This window comes from Rhinopithecus roxellana, chromosome 17, assembly GCF_007565055.1.
Source record: "Rhinopithecus roxellana isolate Shanxi Qingling chromosome 17, ASM756505v1, whole genome shotgun sequence".
Classification (NCBI taxonomy): Eukaryota; Metazoa; Chordata; class Mammalia; order Primates; family Cercopithecidae; genus Rhinopithecus; species Rhinopithecus roxellana.
Window position 1 is genome coordinate 27,845,180 of NC_044565.1, and position 19,907 is coordinate 27,865,086.

Here is a 19,907-nt window from a genome sequence, read left to right on the forward strand (position 1 = left end):
ATGTGGCGAAAGATGAACTAAAACAAGGGCATTAAGTGAAAATGTAAATACTAATCAGTGTGACTGCAAGCGTGCTCACTTCACTCAGCTCCCAAAATGCTGGCAGACACACTTACTACAAATGCTGTCTCTTTTTCACACACCCTTTCCTCAATGCCGTAGGATATTGGAAGGATTCCCAGAATATTGTGACGATTTCTCTGGAGATAACTGACCAGCCCAAAGGAAATAAGGCCCCAGTGAAGTGATCAGGGTGAATCATAATCACCTTACTCTATTGCTAAGTAGTTGCCAGGTGCTCTTTGTCTATACTGTCCTTATAGTTTGCTTTTTAGGATCTTAAATATAAATGGACAGCCAAGATTACCAGACACTGAGGAAAATCTCTAACATGAAAGATTTTGAAACAAATAGGGAAAAGAACTCGAAGGATATAGAGACAGGGAACAGAGCAAAGCATCTCATACGTATATAAATATACACATGAACAGACACAAGACCTTATCCTTGGAAAGAGAAGATACTATATTTATGGAAAAAGAATACTCAGAAATTAAGAAGGAATTCTTGAGTTTTTTTAATTTAAATTAACACTCCCAGAAAGTGGGGGAGAAAAGACAAGCTGGTGGATAATAGGACAAAAGGAAAACTTGCAGAATCAATCCAGGCTGTCCAGGATGTCCACACTTACAGAATCAATCCAGGATGTCCAACTTCTATTTAATAGATGTTCTAGGAAGTGAATACTATAGAAAGAACATACAGGAATAATTTAAGCAAAATTTCCAGAAGTAAGAAATACGAGTTTCTGGATTGAAAGCCTCGCTGAATACCCAGCACATAAATGAAAAAGGTTCACACAAAGGCACATACATTATTGTGTATGTGCACATACATACATATATACATACATCATCTTTAGAATATTGAGGATGAAAAGAGGATCCTAGAAGCTGAAGTTGGGAGCGGGTAGAGGAGTGTGGAATGGGTCCTGTACTAAGTATCAAGAATCTGAATGGTCTCAGAATCTCTAGGAGCAACATCAGAAACTAGAAGATGGCATAGCAATGCCTTCGAAACTCGGAAGGAATGTTAATTTTCTTCAGCCGAAATTGTGTGTAACGTGTTAGGGGAAATAACAACTTTGCAGAGTTCCCAGAGGTTGTTTTGTTTTGTTTTGTTTTGCTTTGTTTTGTTTTACCTCTTCTTCTCTCTTCCTCAAGAAGCTGCTGGAGGATGTGTTCCAGCAAAGTAAGAAAGAAGATGACAAGGATTCCCAGGAAGTTTGTGGACAGAAATATAGGATGACTGGAAAACAGTCAGTGTCTCAGTGTCCAAGAATAAAGAAAGAATACCTGATTTCTTTAACTGTGTTGAAAGGAGTGTTATGTTAGTGCAAGAAACTTTATAGATTATTTGTGATAGGTCCATAGAAATCCAGTGGAACAAACGAAAAGTGAGATAAGTAATAACACCTTGATAAATAAAGATGGCATAGCCATTAAAGTTGTAGGTGTTAGACACTAGAGCAGGAGCACCATTCATTTTATGACCCCATCTCCACCCATGGGAGGCTGATGAGTTTTGTGTATTGAATTCGAAGAGCAGAGAATGGGGGAAAAGAAGATTTCCCCCGTTGAAAAACCTATGTAATAAGAGAGGCAGGACCAGCAGACTCAGAACTTCGTTGAGAATAATGGGGGTATAGTAGTCAAGTGAGAGAGACTGGAGTACCAAATCATTGTTGCTAGGCAGTTATCCCAGATGAAAGATACTACTTTACGTTTCCCAGGGCAGCATTTTTAAGTGTCGGCTTTCAGATTAAATACTAGTTGACAGTGGGGAGAAGACCCAGAAGGAATACTTAAACTATAATAAATGTGTACTTTGTGTATCCATTATCAATATGTCTAACATCCTGATAGCTTTACCCTAAGCTTTCTTGTTTAATGGTTAATTTTAGTGTCACAAATAAAGTTTGTGTTAATATTATTGGCTCTCTGTGTCTGGGAAATTTGATGGCTGTGCGTCCTCTAGAGCTGTTGCTATCCAGTAGCCACTAGCCACGTTTGGCTATTTAAATTTAAATTCAGTGCAACAAAATTAAAAACTCAGTTTTTCATTCATACTAGCTATATTTCAGGTGCTTATTAGCAACAGGTGACTAGTGACTATGGAGCAGTGCAGAGACAGAACATTTTTATTACCCAGAGAGTCCAGAGTCTAGCTTGTGCTTTACTGGCAGACAGCCTTGGGCTAGAAGAGTGAGTTGTCATCAAGTGCCCGGCGTGTCGTCTTGCTGTGTACTGTAGGGTTACATAGAACAGTCTGGGTTTAGAAAGGCTGAGTGAGTCTGGTAATTCAGTAGCATCTTTTACACCTGTTGATGGGCTGCAGGGTAGAGTGTAGTTAAGAGTATGTATGAGCTGTAGAGGCAGAGCAGTTCTTCCAGCTGGGGACTTGCTGGCTGTGTGACTTTGGGCAAGTCATTTACCTTTTCTGAAGCTGTTTTCGCATCTGTAAAGCAGGGATGAAATAATGACTTCCTTGGGTTGTTAGGAGACTTATATTAGGTAAAATAAATGGAATAGAAATATCAAATACTTAGCATAGTGCCAGGCACATAGTAGTAAGCATTTGCTCAGTGGCAGTTTCTGAAATATTTGTATTAATGATAATGGTCATAGTTATTCTTTTCAGTTCCTCTTTTCCTGATGTGTAACGTCAGTTCCTCTTTTCCTGATGTGTGTTTCTTTTTTTCCTTTTTAAAATTATTTGTCTTTCTTTCTTTGCTGGATTTCTATTTCCCTTTATTTCTTTCTCTCAATGTATTTTTCTTCTTACTTAAGGGTCCTGCATAACCCTGTTAATGATATCCAAGAATAAAGAATTTTCTGTCCCCTAATTGTTGTGGTGCAGTGAGCAGTGGGGAACAATAGTTATCAAAATGAAACTAAACCCTGTAAGCATTCACAGAATCACAATACTTTTGATCAAAATTCATGAGGAAGCCCTTACTTACGGGTTCGAGGGGCAGTATGGAAATAATTGGCCGGTAGCTGTGGGGCCCGTGAACCTCACTTCATTAGTGTCCACCTGTGACTGACTGATGAGCGCACTATAACATCATGAGAAAGATGGCGGGAAGATCCCTGATAATTATACGTTTTTACTTACATAGCAACAAAGGAGAGAGCGTGAAGCTAGAAGGCAGCAGGAACGTGAACAGCGAAGGAGAGAACAAGAAGAAAAGAGGCGTCTGGAGGAGTTGGAGAGAAGGCGCAAAGAAGAAGAGGAGAGGAGACGGGCAGAAGAAGAAAAGAGGAGAGTTGAAAGAGAACAGGTTAGTTCATAGAGAACGTACCAGGCTTACATTTGCGAAGTTTGTTACTTTGCAGAGGTGGGAGATTTTTAGAAAGTACACGTGATGCATACACACATGTACACACACACACATATACTTGGAACTTCAGATGTATGAACGTGGTGAAACACAATCGGAATGACACCAATAAATTGGGTCTCTTATCTTAAAAACGGTTTATAAATCATCATACTTTAGAAACCTTTTGAAACCAGTTAAGTGGTCTCTAAATAGTATAATATCTGAAAGATGTCTGCATGTATCTTCTCAGACTTGGCTTATATGCTGTGGACCCCAAATAGATGAGTGATAATTAACTTTTTAAAAAATAAAATTAAAAACCAACAGTAAGAAATTTCTTATGAGAAATATTTGAATATCCAGTGGCCAAGTGAATATTGTAATATATATCAGCATGTAATTCCGTATATACACGGTGCATTAAAAAAACTAACATTGATGAGTTCAACCAAAAAAGATCAAGTTTTAATAATATTTGCAGCATTTTATTAATGCCAGGTATGATTTTATTTAGAATTTTTGTTTTGTTTGTTTCCTGAACCACCTGTGCAAACAAAAATTGCCCTTAGCCTCTTTGCCTTTCTTGTCTTTGAATTGATCTCTTTGTTATCAGCTTGGAATAAAGAAAAAATGATACATGAGGACCAATTTAAATAACACTTGGTATCTGTATTTTAAACTTACAAACCATGGTGTTGACTTTCAAATGTGACTGTTCAGCTGCCGTCCTTTATGCTAAGCATGTGTCTTGGGCTTTCTGAGCCTTGGGTCTGCGTGCTCCTCAGTGTTTTCCCAGGAATTTCAGTGACGCTTTTTTGTGTTACCTAATTGACATTGTCAACCATTTAACTGTGTTGTGCGTGTGCTTTAACATTCCACTTTTGTTTATACCTGGGGGCTGCAAAGAGGAAAACACTCAAGCTTTTAAGAATTAAATTACCTAGAAATAATGATTACAGTTCGATTGTGAGAGGAGGGTGTAATGGCAGCAATTCATCTTTAATGCTCTAGTGGCAGTCATTAAATTTTGTGAATAGCAAGTATTTGGCACCACTTTAAAAAAAAAATTCTAAAATCGGTTTTATTCTGTTTTCCTCATTCTATTGTGAAATAGTAAGTCCCATGTTAACAGTGCTGTTGGACACATTTCTTTCAGCATAAGTGTGTATGTATGTGTAGATGTATGTTGTGTTGCGTATGTTCATTGACTATGTGTTAGGACCTTTGTGGTTTGGAGAGGACATGATTTTTCCAGTTGTCCCTGTGGTTTGAGGGCAGAAAACAAATGAGTGTACTGACTTGATCTTTCAAGTGACGATTTAATTCTGTTTTGTTCAAAGAAAAAAATGAGTTGGAAGTCAGGTTCCTTTGCTCAGTCACAGGTGGGTTAAGGCCACACAAGCCTTGCTAGGGGAGGTATTGCTGTAGCATATACCATGGAGGGTCAGGCATAGACACAAGAGATGTCGATCCCAGGTCAGAACCAGATAAGTTAGTCAGTGGCCTTCTGAGTAAGTCCACCTCCCCCCTCCCCGCCCACTGCCCACACCCCCTCAGTTGGCTTTTTTGGCTCAGTTTTCTTTGTTAAGTAAGGATTTCTTAGGATTTTTATATGCTGTAATTTCAATATTCTCCCAGAGATATTGGTTAACTAAAACTTCTGTTCAGCCTATATTGATGGCTATTTTTGTTTCAAGGTGTGCACCATGACACAGGGGATGGTCAGCAGTAGACACTCTGAAAAGGGAATCTGAATTTCAGGATAAAATATCTCCTCAGAGTCCTTCTTAGTCTATTCCTCTTCTAGAAAAAAAGGAAGCCTCTTTTGCTTGTAAAATGTGTTATGTTTTTCAAGGTTATTTCATATTGATCTAATTTCTGAACCTTAAAAAAATTCCTGAGGGTTGGGAGAGGAGATTTTGGATGCTCATTTCTCAAATGAAGAGACTGAGAAAAGGGGAGCTTTAGAGCGTGCTAGAGATCATAGAGCCATTTCTCAATGGAACAGGGACTGAGGCCTCCTGGTATCCCTGTCCTTTATAATGTGCATGCAGCTTCGAAGAAGGGTTTTACCTCTCTCCGTAACATATTTGGGATGTCTTTACCTGTGTTCATTGTTATGAAGACTAATCATTCTCTTCTCATTGAAAAGAAAAACCACCCCATCTGCACCTCCTCCTCTCTTTCTCTCCCCTTGTCCTTGTCTGTCTCTGTCTTTGTCACACACACACAAGCTTATCATGGAGCCTGGGTCTGTCCATTTGAGAAGAGTTGCCCAAGTCTGGAATAAAGTCATTCCAGGTGGCTTTGGAATTGTCAGTGAAAGCATGAATCATGTTTGTTGTATTTTAATATTAAGCAGGTTTTGGTTTTAGGTTTCAAAAATTGGTGATCTGTGCTTTTATAAATAATGACTAATAAGCAGATGTTTACTAATCAGAACCCTCTGATCCTTTTAAATTAAACTCTTGATTTCTCTGGAGTTTACCAACCTTAAGAGTTTACCAGCCTTAAAAGAGTAATGGCATACTCTTTTAAAATTCTGCATTTGTATGCAACAGCTGTGTTCTAACAGAAATACTTTTAGATCCCTTCATGTATATCATGGGAATACATATCATCATTTGTTAGGCTCCTTAGGTCTTACTGGCCAATTTGAAGTTCTTGGAGAAATCTTTAGCAATAGATTTTCTTGAGGTATTTACCACTAAGTGAATTGTCACTAAAGATGATTGGAGCAAATGGTTCTTGGTGCTCCATTCAGGTGGTTCTGATGCTTTTCTTTGGGATAAATTGATTGCTGGGTGATTTCTGTGTGACAGGAGTATATCAGGCGACAGCTAGAAGAGGAGCAGCGGCACTTGGAAGTCCTTCAGCAGCAGCTGCTCCAGGAGCAGGCCATGTTACTGGTAAAGCCCCGCCTCTGTTTCATTCTGTAGCATCAGGGCTCCATCATCCTTCCCCTAAGTCGAGCAAGCTGTGGTGGTCACCAGACCATTTTGGTTTTGCTGTGGGCAGCCAGGCTGAAATAGAGATGCCCATTTTATGGTCCTATTGGTAGCACATTGCAACGTGGTCTTTATTTATTTATTTCTCTTTAATAAGTTAATTGTTCTTGTTTGGTAGATCAACAAGGTTTTAAACAGAACTTGGCACTCAGTGAACACACTAGAATGCTGAGGGCAGTAGGTTGAAAGTACATGCCACAGAATTTTTACCTAGTATCTATACCACTAATACTCACATTTAATTGAATTATCTCTTACTCTGTCCAGTGATAATTATGGTTAGCAACAGCGGTGAGATTTTTCCACAGGTAATGTGCTATTTAAAATCCCAACTATTTTGCTTTCTTACAAAACACCGAGGGAAAATGTATGGTCACTTTTTTAAAAAGCCAAACAAATCCAGAGAAGAGGCGAGCTCTCCAGTGTCCCATAGATTTAGTGTTATCCTCTCCCTCTCCAAGGAGTGCCGATGGCGGGAGATGGAGGAGCACCGGCAGGCAGAGAGGCTCCAGAGGCAGTTGCAACAAGAACAAGCATATCTCCTGTCTCTACAGCATGACCATAGGAGGCCGCACCCGCAGCACTCGCAGCAGCCGCCACCACCGCAGCAGGAAAGGAGCAAGCCAAGCTTCCATGCTCCCGAGCCCAAAGTCCACTACGAGCCTGCCGACCGAGCGCGAGAGGTATCCTCTTTCCTTTGTCACTTAGACATTGCTCTGGAAAGCAGTACAATGACTCTTCAGAACTGTGTCATATGATTTCTAGAACAGGCCATAGAGGTTAGCTAATTATCTAGTTTCTTCGTTTTCTAACTAGGAAATTGAGTTTCAGAGGAGTGGAGGGCCTTGCCCAAGGTTTCAGATGCAGTCAGTGCTTTTTCCATAAAGGACCAGAGTGCCTCAGAAGAACTTGAAACTGAACTAAACAAAAAGAAGATTACATGACACAGTCCTTCTTAAAAATGTGGATGAAAGAGTGGTCTGATGAACTATTCTCCCAAGCTAGTATAAAGCTAAAGAGTGCCTGTGGCTTAACTTTCTGACTTTGCAGATGTCAAGATGCACTGCTAGATTGGTGTGTTAGGGCTAGCCAGAGCCTCAGAGTAGGCTGAGTAGGCTGCAGTGGGGACTGCTTGGAGGTGCGAGGTGGACGACAGGTGTGCCTGTAGAGGTATTGAATCCTGGCCCACAGGTGGCGGCAGCCTTCTATTGTGTCTGCCCTCACAGGCAGTAGATTCTAGAAACAAGTGTTCTGTTTGTTCTGGAGTGCTTTTATTTTTGATGGAGTGAAATGCATTCTGGATTTCTGATGATAGTTTTTTAGTCTGTTGGTTTAGTTGCTTGTGACAGATTACATTTTTCTACTTTATCATCATATACAGTCTTAGAATTCTGAGCAAGGAGGAGAGCTTAGAGACTGCCTTGCTAATTTTTATCTTCACAAATATTTTCTTTTTCCTGAATCTAATCCTAGCACTACTTTATCTACCTTCTGTTTTCCAGCTGCCCCTCTCTTTTCTTGTGGCAGAAGAAAACAGAACATTTGTCTTTAGATTTCTTCCACTCTTAGACTTTCTTTGATATTTCTGCTTTTCCCCTACTAACACTGAGTTATGTCTTCTCATTCTCTGATGCAGGTGGAAGATAGATTTAGGAAAACTAACCACAGCTCCCCTGAAGCCCAGTCTAAGCAGACAGGCAGAGTATTGGAGCCACCAGTGCCTTCCCGATCAGAGTCTTTTTCCAATGGCAACTCCGAGTCTGTGCATCCCGCCCTGCAGAGACCAGCGGAGCCACAGGTAGCAACAGTCAGTTTGCTGTGGTTGAGGAGACTCACGCAACGGCTCGCTGAGCCACAGGCCTACTGTAGTATCACAGTTTAGTTTGTCACCACATTGAAAAAGAAGAGAGATGAGCAGGAGTGACTTTAGACTAAAAGAAGGCGTACACTCAGTTGATAGGGAAATATTTTTTTCCTTTTTCTTTTTTTTGAGATTTTTGTGTACTCATTAAGAGTATCTAGAGTGAGTGATTTCTTCTAATTTTTTGCCTGCCCTAACAGCTGTTAAGTGCCTCCTTTTTCTAACACAAAGATCTTTTAGTTTAGTTTTTAGAGAACTGGGATTATAAATACATAGAGGGAGAGCCAGAAATTTTCTCTGAAGTATTTTAAAAGTAAGTGCTCTACCACGTGATGATCCCTGGCTCTTGGCCAGTCCTATGAATGGGCCTTAGATGATGCCCCTGAAATTCCATGCAAAATGTCTTTATTTGTTTAAATGTGTATTTTTTGTGGGAGTGGGGGGGAATGACCTTTTATCAGATTCTCACAAGGTTCAAGATCCAAAAAAGTTTAGATCTAGCGGATTAGGTGTGAATTTCTCTGAAATAGGCCGGGGAAAAGGCTGTGGCCCCTCCTTGGGTCTGCTGCAGCATTCTAGCCTTGGCCAGGTGAGGGGAACTGTTGGGCTGATGCTGTGTGCCTGGAGCAGAACCCACAGTGCTGTCCATAGAGGAGAGCAGGCAATGAAGATTACGGCTAAAGATCTTAGAGATCCTTAAAATGCCGATTTCTACTCTCTTGCTGAAAATTACTGACTTTTAGACATTTTCCCACTTGCCACTCTGTAATCCAGAATGTTAGGAACAAGTTCTTATGCTTGAGTTTATTTTTCACTGGTGTTTGCATGTGTGGGAGACAAGTTTATGTTCTTGCGGCAGGAAACTGTGGGATCTGCAGGATGGAGGAGTTTAAAAAAAAAAAAGCCGGGCACAGTGGCACACACCTGAAATCCCAGCACTTTGGGAGGCCAACGCGGGTGGATCACCTGAGGTCAGGAGTTTGAGACCAGCTTGGCCAACATGGCGAAACCCTGTCTCTCCTAAAAATACAAAAATCAGCCGGGCGAGGTGGCGGGCACCTGTAATCCCAGCTACTCAGGAGGCTGAGGCAGGAGAATAGCTTGAACCCAGAAGGTGGAGGTTGCAGCTTGCATTGAGCTGAGATAGTGCCACTGCATGCCAGCCTGGGTGACAGAGTGAGACTCCATCTTAAAAAGAAAGAATAGCTAGGACTGCGGCCAGGGGTATGTGAGGGTGAGTGAGTATTTTCACGAGACCAAGCAGTTTTTTGAGTCCGAGGAGAGCTAACAGATGGGCAGCTCCAGAAAGGAGGGGATAGAAAGGAAAGAGGAAAGCAGGAGAGGGTAAATGGACACAATTAGAAAGGGAAGAGAAGAGAGACTACTAGAATAGGTCTGAGGACTCGTGTTCTTTAACAACTTTACACTGCTTGAAGATCAGAGGATAAAAGTTTTCACACTGCAAATTAAACTTGCCGTAAGTGGAGAATCTTTATTTGGCCACTAATAGTTTAGAAAATAGGAGTTTCTGAATTATCTATACTAATTTTTGCATTTGTTATGAATTTGTGTAGTACCTAGAAAGAGTCTCCCATTTCCTTCTCCTGTTCATTCTTTGGGGGAAACTTTTCTCATGTAGGACTCTATTTTAAAGCTCATTTTTGATTATAATTTCAGGTAATACTTTGAATTACATGCTTTACCTCTGAAAATCTTAAACATTTTAGAAGTCTGGGATTATACCAATATCTGGTATTATACAAATCTCTCACCTGTATATTGTAGAAATCATACACCAGAACTAATTTCACATCTTGTGTTCGGAAAGGTTGAACAAATTGATTTAGTATTTTCAGTTTTTGTCAAGTACATTGATGTAATGGATATGTAGCCATCATTTTTTCAATTGCCATATTGAACAATTATTTTGGAACAGTAAAACATAATTTAATGAAAATATTTTATGGATTTTTTCAGAGATCATTTTCCCAATTTAGAAGCAACCAGATAAACTCAGTTGACAAGTAATTGTCCTATTTTTGTAATTTCCCAAGTGGAAGGAATACTCCAACAATAGTCAATTCAGGGAATCCATGGTACTGAATGTTTTTAAAGAAATCACAGTTCTTTATTTTCATCACTAATATGAAAGTATATGGAGATACCTAGGTTATGGGTGTTTGTAGACTTGGGAAAAATAAGAAAAATTGTTGGTATAGTTGAAAACTTAGCTGTTGTTGAGATACAGTCTATCAAAACGTGAGGGGTTTGTCTTTGCTCATTGAACGTGCCATTTTGTTACTCAGTCTGGTGTTAAATCTGACACTGCAGGTAATGTGAGGATGGCTAGGTAGGTTTGCACATTTGGCAGTGCCCTTTATCTTACGATTTTTCTGCCTGTCTCTGCCTTTTCAGTCTCTGCTTTGACATGGATGTGCATGCAACACATCATACCCACTTTGGGCTCTGAAAGCCTCTTTGTAAAAAAAAAGAAAAGAAAAGAAAAAAAGTCTTCACATTAACTGCTATCTGTAATGTTTGTCTGGATATTACAAAGAGTTTTCCTTGTAAATGTACATGTGTTCTTTTCTACATACTGTGTTCCTAGACCACTTCTTCACTTTGAAGTGTAACTGTTTCACTGCGTGGCTGACCTAACACTGTACCACCCCGGTGTGTATTCTGCCTCTGCCAGTTCCTGCTTTGGATTTGGTATTGACCAGAAAAGCCAGTTTTATGCAGAACGCATTGAATGTTTTGTGTTTTGTTTTCTTGTAAGGTACAGTGGTCCCACCTGGCATCTCTCAAGAACAATGTTTCCCCTGTCTCGCGATCCCATTCCTTCAGTGACCCTTCTCCTCCCAAATTTGCACACCACCATCTTCGTTCTCAGGACCCATGTCCACCTTCCCGCAGTGAGGTGCTCAGTCAGAGCTCTGACTCTAAGTCAGAGACGCCTGACCCTACCCAAAAGGCTTGGTCTAGATCAGACAGTGACGAGGTGCCTCCAAGGGTAAGGAGCAGAAAGACAGATGTGTGCTGCTTTTTTCTTTTTTGTTATTTTTTTTTAAGATTATTTATTTTAATTATGGGTATGCAACTTTACCAAATTTAAAGGGGCATTGAAATTTCAAAGGGACTTTTTAATGGTGAGGATAAAGTTCCATAGTTAGACAATTTTATTCAGCCAGTGGCCAGTTAGCGTTTTACTGCTGTTAACGCTAAATAAGGCAGCAAAATGATGTAAGAGTAAGTCTACAAAGAATTGGCTTCTTAAACAAATTCATAATCTATTTTAGCAGTTTTTCTGTATGTTTATGCAGAAGCTATGTAGTTTTGCAATATTAATGTCAAAATTTTTAGAAAAGGTCTTATAAGAAAAATTTTATTTTCTTTTTAAATGTAGGGGATTTTGTTTTGTTTTTGTGTTTACATAATGGTGAAATTAAACAAAAGAGCCAATGTCAATTTATTTTTCCTCATTTGGAATTTGCTTCCTCTGAATATTTTCTTGCTTCCTGCCAGTCTTTGCTTCCTGCCAATCCATTTATAGACCATTGTTTGGTTTCTTTGAGCTTATTTCCTGATTCTCACATTATCTCAGCAAATGCTTTGTATGTCCCTGCTACCAAGCTTCAGTCCAAACATCATTTAAATGTTACAGGAGCATAGAAAGGCTGTTTGTACTGGCTTCTTGGATGCCTGTGACTAAATTTTCTCTCTGATTGTATGTATCAGTGTAGGACCAGGGAAGGAGTGGGGATGGGGAGTGGAGGTGATAGGAAGGACTGCTTTTAAATATTAGGACTGCTTTAAAAATATATTTTGGTTGGGAAATATTTTTTTTTCCTCTCATGTTTTCAATAATTTAATTGCTATATTTTCTACTTAAAGGTTCCTGTGAGAACAACATCTCGTTCCCCTGTTCTGTCCCGTCGAGATTCCCCACTGCAGGGCAGTGGGCAGCAGAATAGCCAGGCAGGACAGAGAAACTCCACCAGGTAAAAGACAAGTGAGCGCTGAGAACAGGCCTCCTGTGCGGTCTACCACAGCCTTACATTGTCTGTTTCATAAAAATGCTCTTAAACACAGAAGTTCTGGGGCAAGGAGATTGTTAGTTATAAAAGGAAAAGCTGCCATAAAATCCATCAGCGTGGATGGCATCAAGTTGATGTGTAGTAAAAAGTGGGTTTGAATCCGGACGTGCATTAATATAGTAACTCTGAAATTTAAACTACTTTTCTCTGTATGAGTAAATGGAGGGAGCACCAGGGAAGGGGGAGAGGTTCTAAGAGAACTGTGATCAGAGGGAGCTTTTCATCTAAGGGACGTTGTAAGGCCTGTGGCATAAAACAGAAATCACAAACAGGTTACTGAAGAAGTCACTGGTTGACTGACGGTCTGCAGTAAGCAAGTGAATTAACCAAATAATATCCTTTTTAGGTTCTAGAGCTGCTCTATCCAGTACAATTAGCTACAGAAGTTTCCTTAAATTTAAATTAAAGTTTAAATTTAGTTAAAATGAAATACAGTGGGAACTTCATTCTGCAGTGCACTGGGTATATTCATGAGCTCTATAGCCACATGTAGCTAGTGGCTATGATATTATCCAGCTCAAATATAGAACATTTTCATCATAACAGAAAGCTTCATTGACCAGCACTATCATAGGGAAGAAAAGGTGATTATATTGAATGTTTTATATCTTGATCATCACTGAACCTCTAAAGTTAGCCTTCTGCACATGGAACCTTGGTCTGACTTGAAGTGTCAGATGGATGATGGCCCAAAAGCTGCACAGAATCCTCAGCACTGCTAGTGGTAGGGGGACTGTGGTGTTCTTCTGTGACCAAGTCTGTGTCATTAATCCTTACCTAGCACATGTGTGCTTTGGGTTCATCCATGGCAGGAAATCTATTCCAGTCCATGCTTTTTCTGTACCATTTCCAACAGCCCATACAAAGGACTGTTCTTTGTAAGTGTCAGTTTTTGAGAACAGCAGCAGGCAGGTAAGAGCAGCAGCCTAGAAACAGAATATAGTTATGCATATAATTATACAAATATATGGAGTATTTTCCTAATGTTAAGAACTGGCATGTAGCTGTGACAGAAATGTTGCTACTTCTATACTGAACAGTAGCATTACATCTCACACCTGATGATTTTAGATCTAATGGTAGGATATCATTTAGCATACAAACTAAAAATATATGAGATAAAAATCCATGAATAATGTCATTTTATCTTTTGGTGAATTTAATGTTGAATGCTGTTTATAGACTGTTTTTCTCGTCCCTACATTTTAAAGACATTGGATGGACACACGATGGTACTGCATCTCGAGATGATGCATTAGCTGTTCTCACTTCCTCTTTTCTCACAGCAGTATTGAGCCCAGGCTTCTGTGGGAGAGAGTGGAGAAGCTGGTGCCCAGACCTGGCAGTGGCAGCTCCTCAGGGTCCAGCAACTCAGGATCCCAGCCCGGGTCTCACCCTGGGTCTCAGAGTGGCTCCGGGGAACGCTTCAGAGTGAGATGTAGGCTGCCTTTCCTTTGCCTTTTCCCTGCTAATGTTTTGGGCTGTGATCCATATATTGGAAGTTCGTCTTAATCTGTGGTTTGTGTGTAGCCACACATCACAAAACAATGTTTTAGCGTAGGTTGCTAGTGACAATAACAGTCATCCTGATTTTAATCATAAAGGAGCTAAATTTTGAGAGCTTTATATATACCTAGCACTGTGAGTGCTTTACAATTTAGTGGGATTAACTAACTTTTCCAAGGTAATGGGCTAATATGTGAGTTAGGATTTGAACCCATTTCTTACGGTCTGGGCTGCAGAGCCTATACTGTCATCAGTATTGGTTATTTTAATGTACTCGTAATAGATTAGTGAATATTCCCTCTATTGTATTACTGACATACTGTGACAAGGTATACATTGTGAACACGTGTCAAAGTGAGTGTGATGATGGAGGGTTTAAGTAAAAGAGTTAGGAAGGCTGCTGGAGCCCTCCTTGGGCTCTCTCTGCTCTGTAGTTCATACCTGCATGTGGAGAGCCTGCCATGAATGGGCAGACAGGAATGGGCGGGGTGGGCAGGGCAGCTTCGTAATACACATCCATATGTTGATATGTGTCCGTCCATCTTGTCCCTTTTAAACCCAATAGCGTCATCCAAGTCTGAAGGCTCTCCATCTCAGCGTCTGGAAAATGCAGTGAAAAAACCTGAAGATAAAAAAGAAGTTTTCAGACCCCTCAAGCCTGCTGTAAGGATTGTGCAAAATCAGTTTTACTTATTTCAGACTTGAATGCGATCTTTCTATTAAAAATAGGTGGTTGAGAGGCCTGCAGTCTCTTCTGCGAGGGCCCCTCACAGAGTTGAGGAATTATAAGGAATGACCTAAACCCCAGACGTATTTGTTCCCTTCCATTGGTGTCATCTGCTTTCCCTGCATAAAGTCTCAAGTGGGTGAAACTTTATGTTCTATTGTTCCAGCCATACACTTGGTGTACAGTCAGCCTTACAAAATAATGCAGAACAAAGTATAGTTTTTATTTAGTGAAACTTCCTTCTAAGGAAACTGATGTTTTTAAAAAAATACAAAAGAAAAGGTTTTTTATCTCTTTCTTGGCATTAACCTTTATTTATTCTGGTTCGGCATTTACAATACTGGCTTTTAGAGTAAGTTTTAAAAAATCACCTTCTTAAACTCACTGGTTGCCTACCTTCTGCTTTTTGGTACCTGGGGTGACTGCTCCTCACCCTTCTCTTTTAATCCCTCTGATGTTACCTGACCATGTAATTGTGCACACTTTGCGGAATTTTAAGCCTGTCAAGAGTTTTCATTTCCTGCTTGAACTGATTTCTGTACTTCTCCCTCTCCCCTTCTTTCTCCCATGCTTCCTTGTACTGTGCATTCCTCATCAACGATGGCTTCTCGGACTACACGAAACTGCGCTGTACTGAAGGGCGAAGTGGTAAGCGCCATCTCTGAAAAGTTCTGCCTCAGAGCAGCACTCCGACCGCCTGTCAGCTCAGCTTGTATTCAAGCTGCGGTCCTGCTCCTTCCTCAACTTGACTTCTTGTTCTGTTCTGGAATATAAAAACCTTAAACTTTACTCCAGCTTTCTTAACATAACATTTGCTGTATTTATTGTTATTAAATGTAGCTTTTTTGACTAACTGTTTAAAAAGCTGCAGCTATAACCATGAAATAATAATAGCAAGACTCAGAGTCCAATCACTGTAATTTCAGAGGCTCAAGCTCAAAGAAAAGAAATATTCTCAACTGTGGGGGAAAAAAAAAAAGAAAGAAAACCAAGTTGGAACTGCTAGAAATAAAAGACAAAAAGAGTTACATAGACTGCCTTTTAAAAAAGTGGTTACTTTTAAATAAAATTCCCCAAAAAAGATGAATTTGGAGTTTCGTATGAAAATGTGGAGTATAAATAGTAATCACTCTTGAAAATTATTATTTGGTGGATTGATTGAATCTTAAGAATATCTCAGTGTGGAAGAGTAAAGGGAAACGAAGCCTTTTGAACAAATTCCACTACTGGTTTCTTTTCTTTCGGATATTCCCGTTCATAGGTGGTGTTACAGGGAGATGTGGTAAGGCTTGAAGGAGGGCGATAGGGACGCCCACAGCCTCCTGTCCCCCGCACTCAGGGTTGCCACTGTCTCTTCATGTGTCTCGGACTTGTCCATGAAAGTGGCAGGTCGTGAACAGTCAGTGAAGTGAGATGTAAATGGCATCCTGGTGCTCACTTCACTCCTCTTTCATTGTAATGTAGGTTTGAAGTTTTTTGTTTTTTTTTGTTTTTCAGTGTGAGGTAAAATTCTAGATCAGCAAATGTATATACATAGATCCTTGAGCTTTGGTGAAAAGACACATGCCTGTATGACAAAGTCTTCTTTAAAGGGGGCAGTCCAGAAAGCAAGCCTCTAGTTAAATAGGCCTGATTTAAAGAGTTGTGGGAGGAAAGTTATGTTTCTACAACTTTTATTAATAAAATATTAAACTTAAAATGTTGATTATAGTAAAATATTAATGTTTATTAAGATTTCATAAATATCCTACAAATAGTAACTATAAACATTTATTAAAATTAAACCTTAGAGCGTTGAAGTTTTTAATAATAAAAGTTGAAGTAAAATAAAAATGTGTCCCTCAAAACCTTTTATATCAGGCCTGTTTAACTAGAGCGTTGCTAAGTCTAAAGAAGACTTCGTCATATAGGGAGATGTCCTTACAACAAAGCCCAGGGTCTGTGTATATACATTTGTTGATCTAGAATTTTACCTCATATTGAAAAACAACAACAATACTGTGAGCTTATCATGAGCAGATCATTGTGTGTTTTTATTGTCATGGGATTTGAACTGTATTATGACATCTTTGACCTTTTTTGCTGTCTTCTGTTTTTTTTTATCTCTCTCTTGACTTTCTTTGGTTTTTTCTATTAAAAGCCGTAGGAGCTCACTTTCTTATGAAACTGGGTAACTACTCTACAAAAGTCTTACAAAACTGACATTGTGGCAGTTTATGGTTAAAGAACTTGTCATCTTCTCCTGTCCCTGCACCCCCGTTGCCTTACTTAACTCTCTCTTTTCTGTCCTTTGCTTTAGGATCTGACCGCACTGGCCAAAGAGCTTCGAGCGGTGGAAGATGTACGGCCCCCTCACAAAGTGACGGACTACTCCTCATCCAGTGAGGAGTCGGGGACGACGGATGAGGAGGACGACGATGTGGAGCAGGAAGGGGCCGACGAGTCCACCTCGGGACCAGAGGACACCAGAGCAGCGTCAGTCCCTGGCCTCTTTTAGAGAGGATGAAAGTATTCTCTCAGAGCCTGCTTTCCGCTGGGACTGGGACCCAGTTGATCCTAGACTATTGCGTGACCCCATGAGCACTTACTCTGTAGTTCTCATGGATTCAGCAGCAGGCCGCCTTGTGTTTCCCCTTCTCTTCGTTGGTGTGTGCATGTGTCAGTGCTTCCCCAGCACCCCAGCGTGTACTTTATTTTTTCCTTTTGATTGGAGGATATATGATCCAGGGGAAATTTCAGTTTGATATAACTACTTTAATTAGCTGTAATTACTCATTCTAAGTTTTTGCTTAGAAACAAATGGCACTGGAAGGAAGTTCTTTGTTAAAGGGAGAAAGCTAAGCAGTTGCTTTTTTGGAGGAGGCTTTATACCGGTAGCCTCCTCTCATGTTTTGATTTTGAGAAGGCAGAAAGCCTAAACAGGATCTCCTTGACTCCAGAGATGAAGGCCTTTCACTTCTGGATTTTGCCTCCGTAGGTCATCTCTGAATTTGAGCAATGGTGAAACGGAATCTGTGAAAACCATGATTGTCCATGATGATGTAGAAAGTGAGCCGGCCATGACCCCATCCAAGGAGGGCACTCTAATCGTCCGCCAGGTACCCGTGTCTTCTCTGTCGTCAGAGGCTGAGCTTCTCCTGTGGTCATTAACCCACTTGCTCATTCACTCACTCATGCTGTTTCTCCATCATCATCTGTTTTCATGTTAACAAGTCCCAGAGGGTCAAGTGTCAAGTGTCGGGGGCTAGGGAGGCAGGTGTGTACTGCATGCCCGGAAGGTAGCGAGTAGTCTCCACCCCACATCGCTGCTCCTCTGCATGTCTGCGGCAGCCCTCATTCAAGCACCGCGCTGAGTCTCACAGTCTATGTCTGAGTGGGAGAGAAGCCACAGGGAGGCCTTAAACAGGCTCGCAGAGTGAGGAAGCAGGTCTGGAGTCTGGCAGAGTAACTACCTTGGCTCTGCAGAGCACGCTTGGCTCTGAGTGTCTGCAGTGCCACAGCGGGAGCGGGTGAGGCAGGCAGGACGAGCCTCATCACAGGCCCAGAGACTCGGAGAGCAGAAGAGTTCGGGAGGTTTCTCTTCTATGTTCCAAAATGTTAGTTTTCTTACTTGTTGAATAATTAAATATGTGCCACTCAGATATGCTCAGTTTGGATCACTAAGCTTTTTAACTGTCTGTTCGTTTCTTAGCTTAGACTTAATTAAAGTGATGCGCTTCTCATTTAAATAGAACAGGGCATCTATTTAGTATTTTGGACTTTGCCCTAATTGTGTTTCATGCTATGGCAATGCATTCGGATGGAAAGTAGGAAGAACATGGAAAAGACCAGGATTCAGAGAATCCACAGGTACTTTCTGGAGCTTTACAAAGAAAGATTTAAAAAGAAAAAAAAAAAGGATACTGGTTTTGGTAACAGAAGCTAGTGCAACAGATAAACCAGATTAAACGCTCACTGCTCAAGTCGCGCAGCCACCAGATGAGGTACTTTGAATTCTGTTGGCTCAAGTTAGGCATTTGATGAGGAAGTGTGAGCAGTTCAGGCTAATTCCTTTGGTTTTTCCTTGGTAATTTAGCAGAATTTATAAATCACACAGCACCTTAAACAAAGCAGTTATCAATAGGGCCATAGGCAATTTTAGCTGCGCTTGAGCGAGACAAGTGTGCCTGTTTTTTCTACAGAGTACAGTTGACCAAAAGCGTGCCAGCCATCATGAGAGCAATGGCTTTGCCGGTCGCATTCACCTCTTGCCAGATCTCTTACAGCAAAGCCATTCCTCCTCCACTTCCTCCACCTCCTCCTCCCCATCCTCCAGCCAGCCGACACCCACCATGTCCCCACAGACACCCCAGGACAAGCTCACTGCTAATGAGGTATGTCTCGCACCACAGCTGGCTGCTTTCCTGGGGTTAGACCAGCACTGCCTAGGAGTTAGTTTGCAAAGGAGACCTTTCCAACACCCTCACCCCTTCCCTTCCCACCCTGCTTTCTCTGTCACCTACCCTTCTCCCCAACCCCAAGTAACATGTTTCAGATCTGCATATAAACCCCTTAACCCTAGATCAGCTCCCCAAAACTTGCCAGTTCGCTGTTTACTGTTCTCTAGATAAGTATAGTTGCATGGCTTTCTTTATCTAGTTTTTTTTTTTTTTAAAGTCTAAATAAAATGCTGTGTCCTCAGATCCATATTATGTATTTGACATGAAATTCTTATAGTCATTTGTGGAATCTGCCCTTTTCATTCTTTTTATCCAATAAATAAAATATAGGAGGATTCGGTTCAGCAGGCTTGGCCTTATCTGGACAAACTTGTTATCCTGTACAGGAATCTCTTTCAAACAGAGCTGGTGTTTTTTTTTTTTTTTTCCTTGTTTTGGGGGTGGTTGTTGGTTGATTACTCTTACTTGTTTTCACCAACCCTATTAAGGATTTCGTCCTTTGAAATTTATAATCACTCAGTGGTTTGGAAGCCAAATTATTTTTGGGAAACCTAGAAAAAATTAGGATGTTAAGCAAGAAGGGCAAAGGTTTGAGCTTGTTTTTAATTTAAAATTTTGTGTGGGAAATCTGTGTGCTCCTTTGAAGGCTTGGTTGTGGTGCTCAGTCTGGGTGTTAGCTCAGTCTGGGTGATTCTTTGCTCTTTGAACAGGGTAGTAGTGACGTAGCTCACTTGAGCACCCGTATTGAATTAAACAAGTGATTTGATTCCACGGAAGATTTGGTTTCAGTGCCTTTATCTACCAGTTGAGGGAGGTTAGAAAGAATCAGAAAAATCCTTCCTTCTGAGGAGCAGGGGCAAGTCAGCTGCTTCCTAGACAGGCTT

General features: G+C 40.7%; 1 protein-coding gene across 34 annotated transcripts in view; it reads left to right on the forward strand.

Moving 5' to 3' along the window:
* The window catches only part of MAP4K4 (mitogen-activated protein kinase kinase kinase kinase 4), a 197,489-nt gene that overhangs the window by 153,707 nt on the left and 23,875 nt on the right, over positions 1–19,907 (forward strand). For 3 of the 34 annotated variants that reach the window (XM_030920650.1, XM_030920643.1, XM_030920647.1), the window contains exons 13-24: positions 3,182–3,343; positions 6,208–6,294; positions 6,855–7,076; positions 8,030–8,191; positions 11,034–11,267; positions 12,149–12,255; positions 13,638–13,789; positions 14,423–14,520; positions 15,224–15,232; positions 16,884–17,059; positions 17,562–17,682; positions 18,766–18,957. In XM_030920650.1, coding sequence (XP_030776510.1) covers positions 3,182–3,343; positions 6,208–6,294; positions 6,855–7,076; positions 8,030–8,191; positions 11,034–11,267; positions 12,149–12,255; positions 13,638–13,789; positions 14,423–14,520; positions 15,224–15,232; positions 16,884–17,059; positions 17,562–17,682; positions 18,766–18,957 — 1,722 coding nt within the window. The remainder of the gene's footprint in view (positions 1–3,181; positions 3,344–6,207; positions 6,295–6,854; positions 7,077–8,029; positions 8,192–11,033; positions 11,268–12,148; positions 12,256–13,637; positions 13,790–14,422; positions 14,521–15,223; positions 15,233–16,883; positions 17,060–17,561; positions 17,683–18,765; positions 18,958–19,907) is intronic. The other 31 variants (XM_030920652.1, XM_030920654.1, XM_030920660.1 and 28 more) reach the window with 27 other exon arrangements.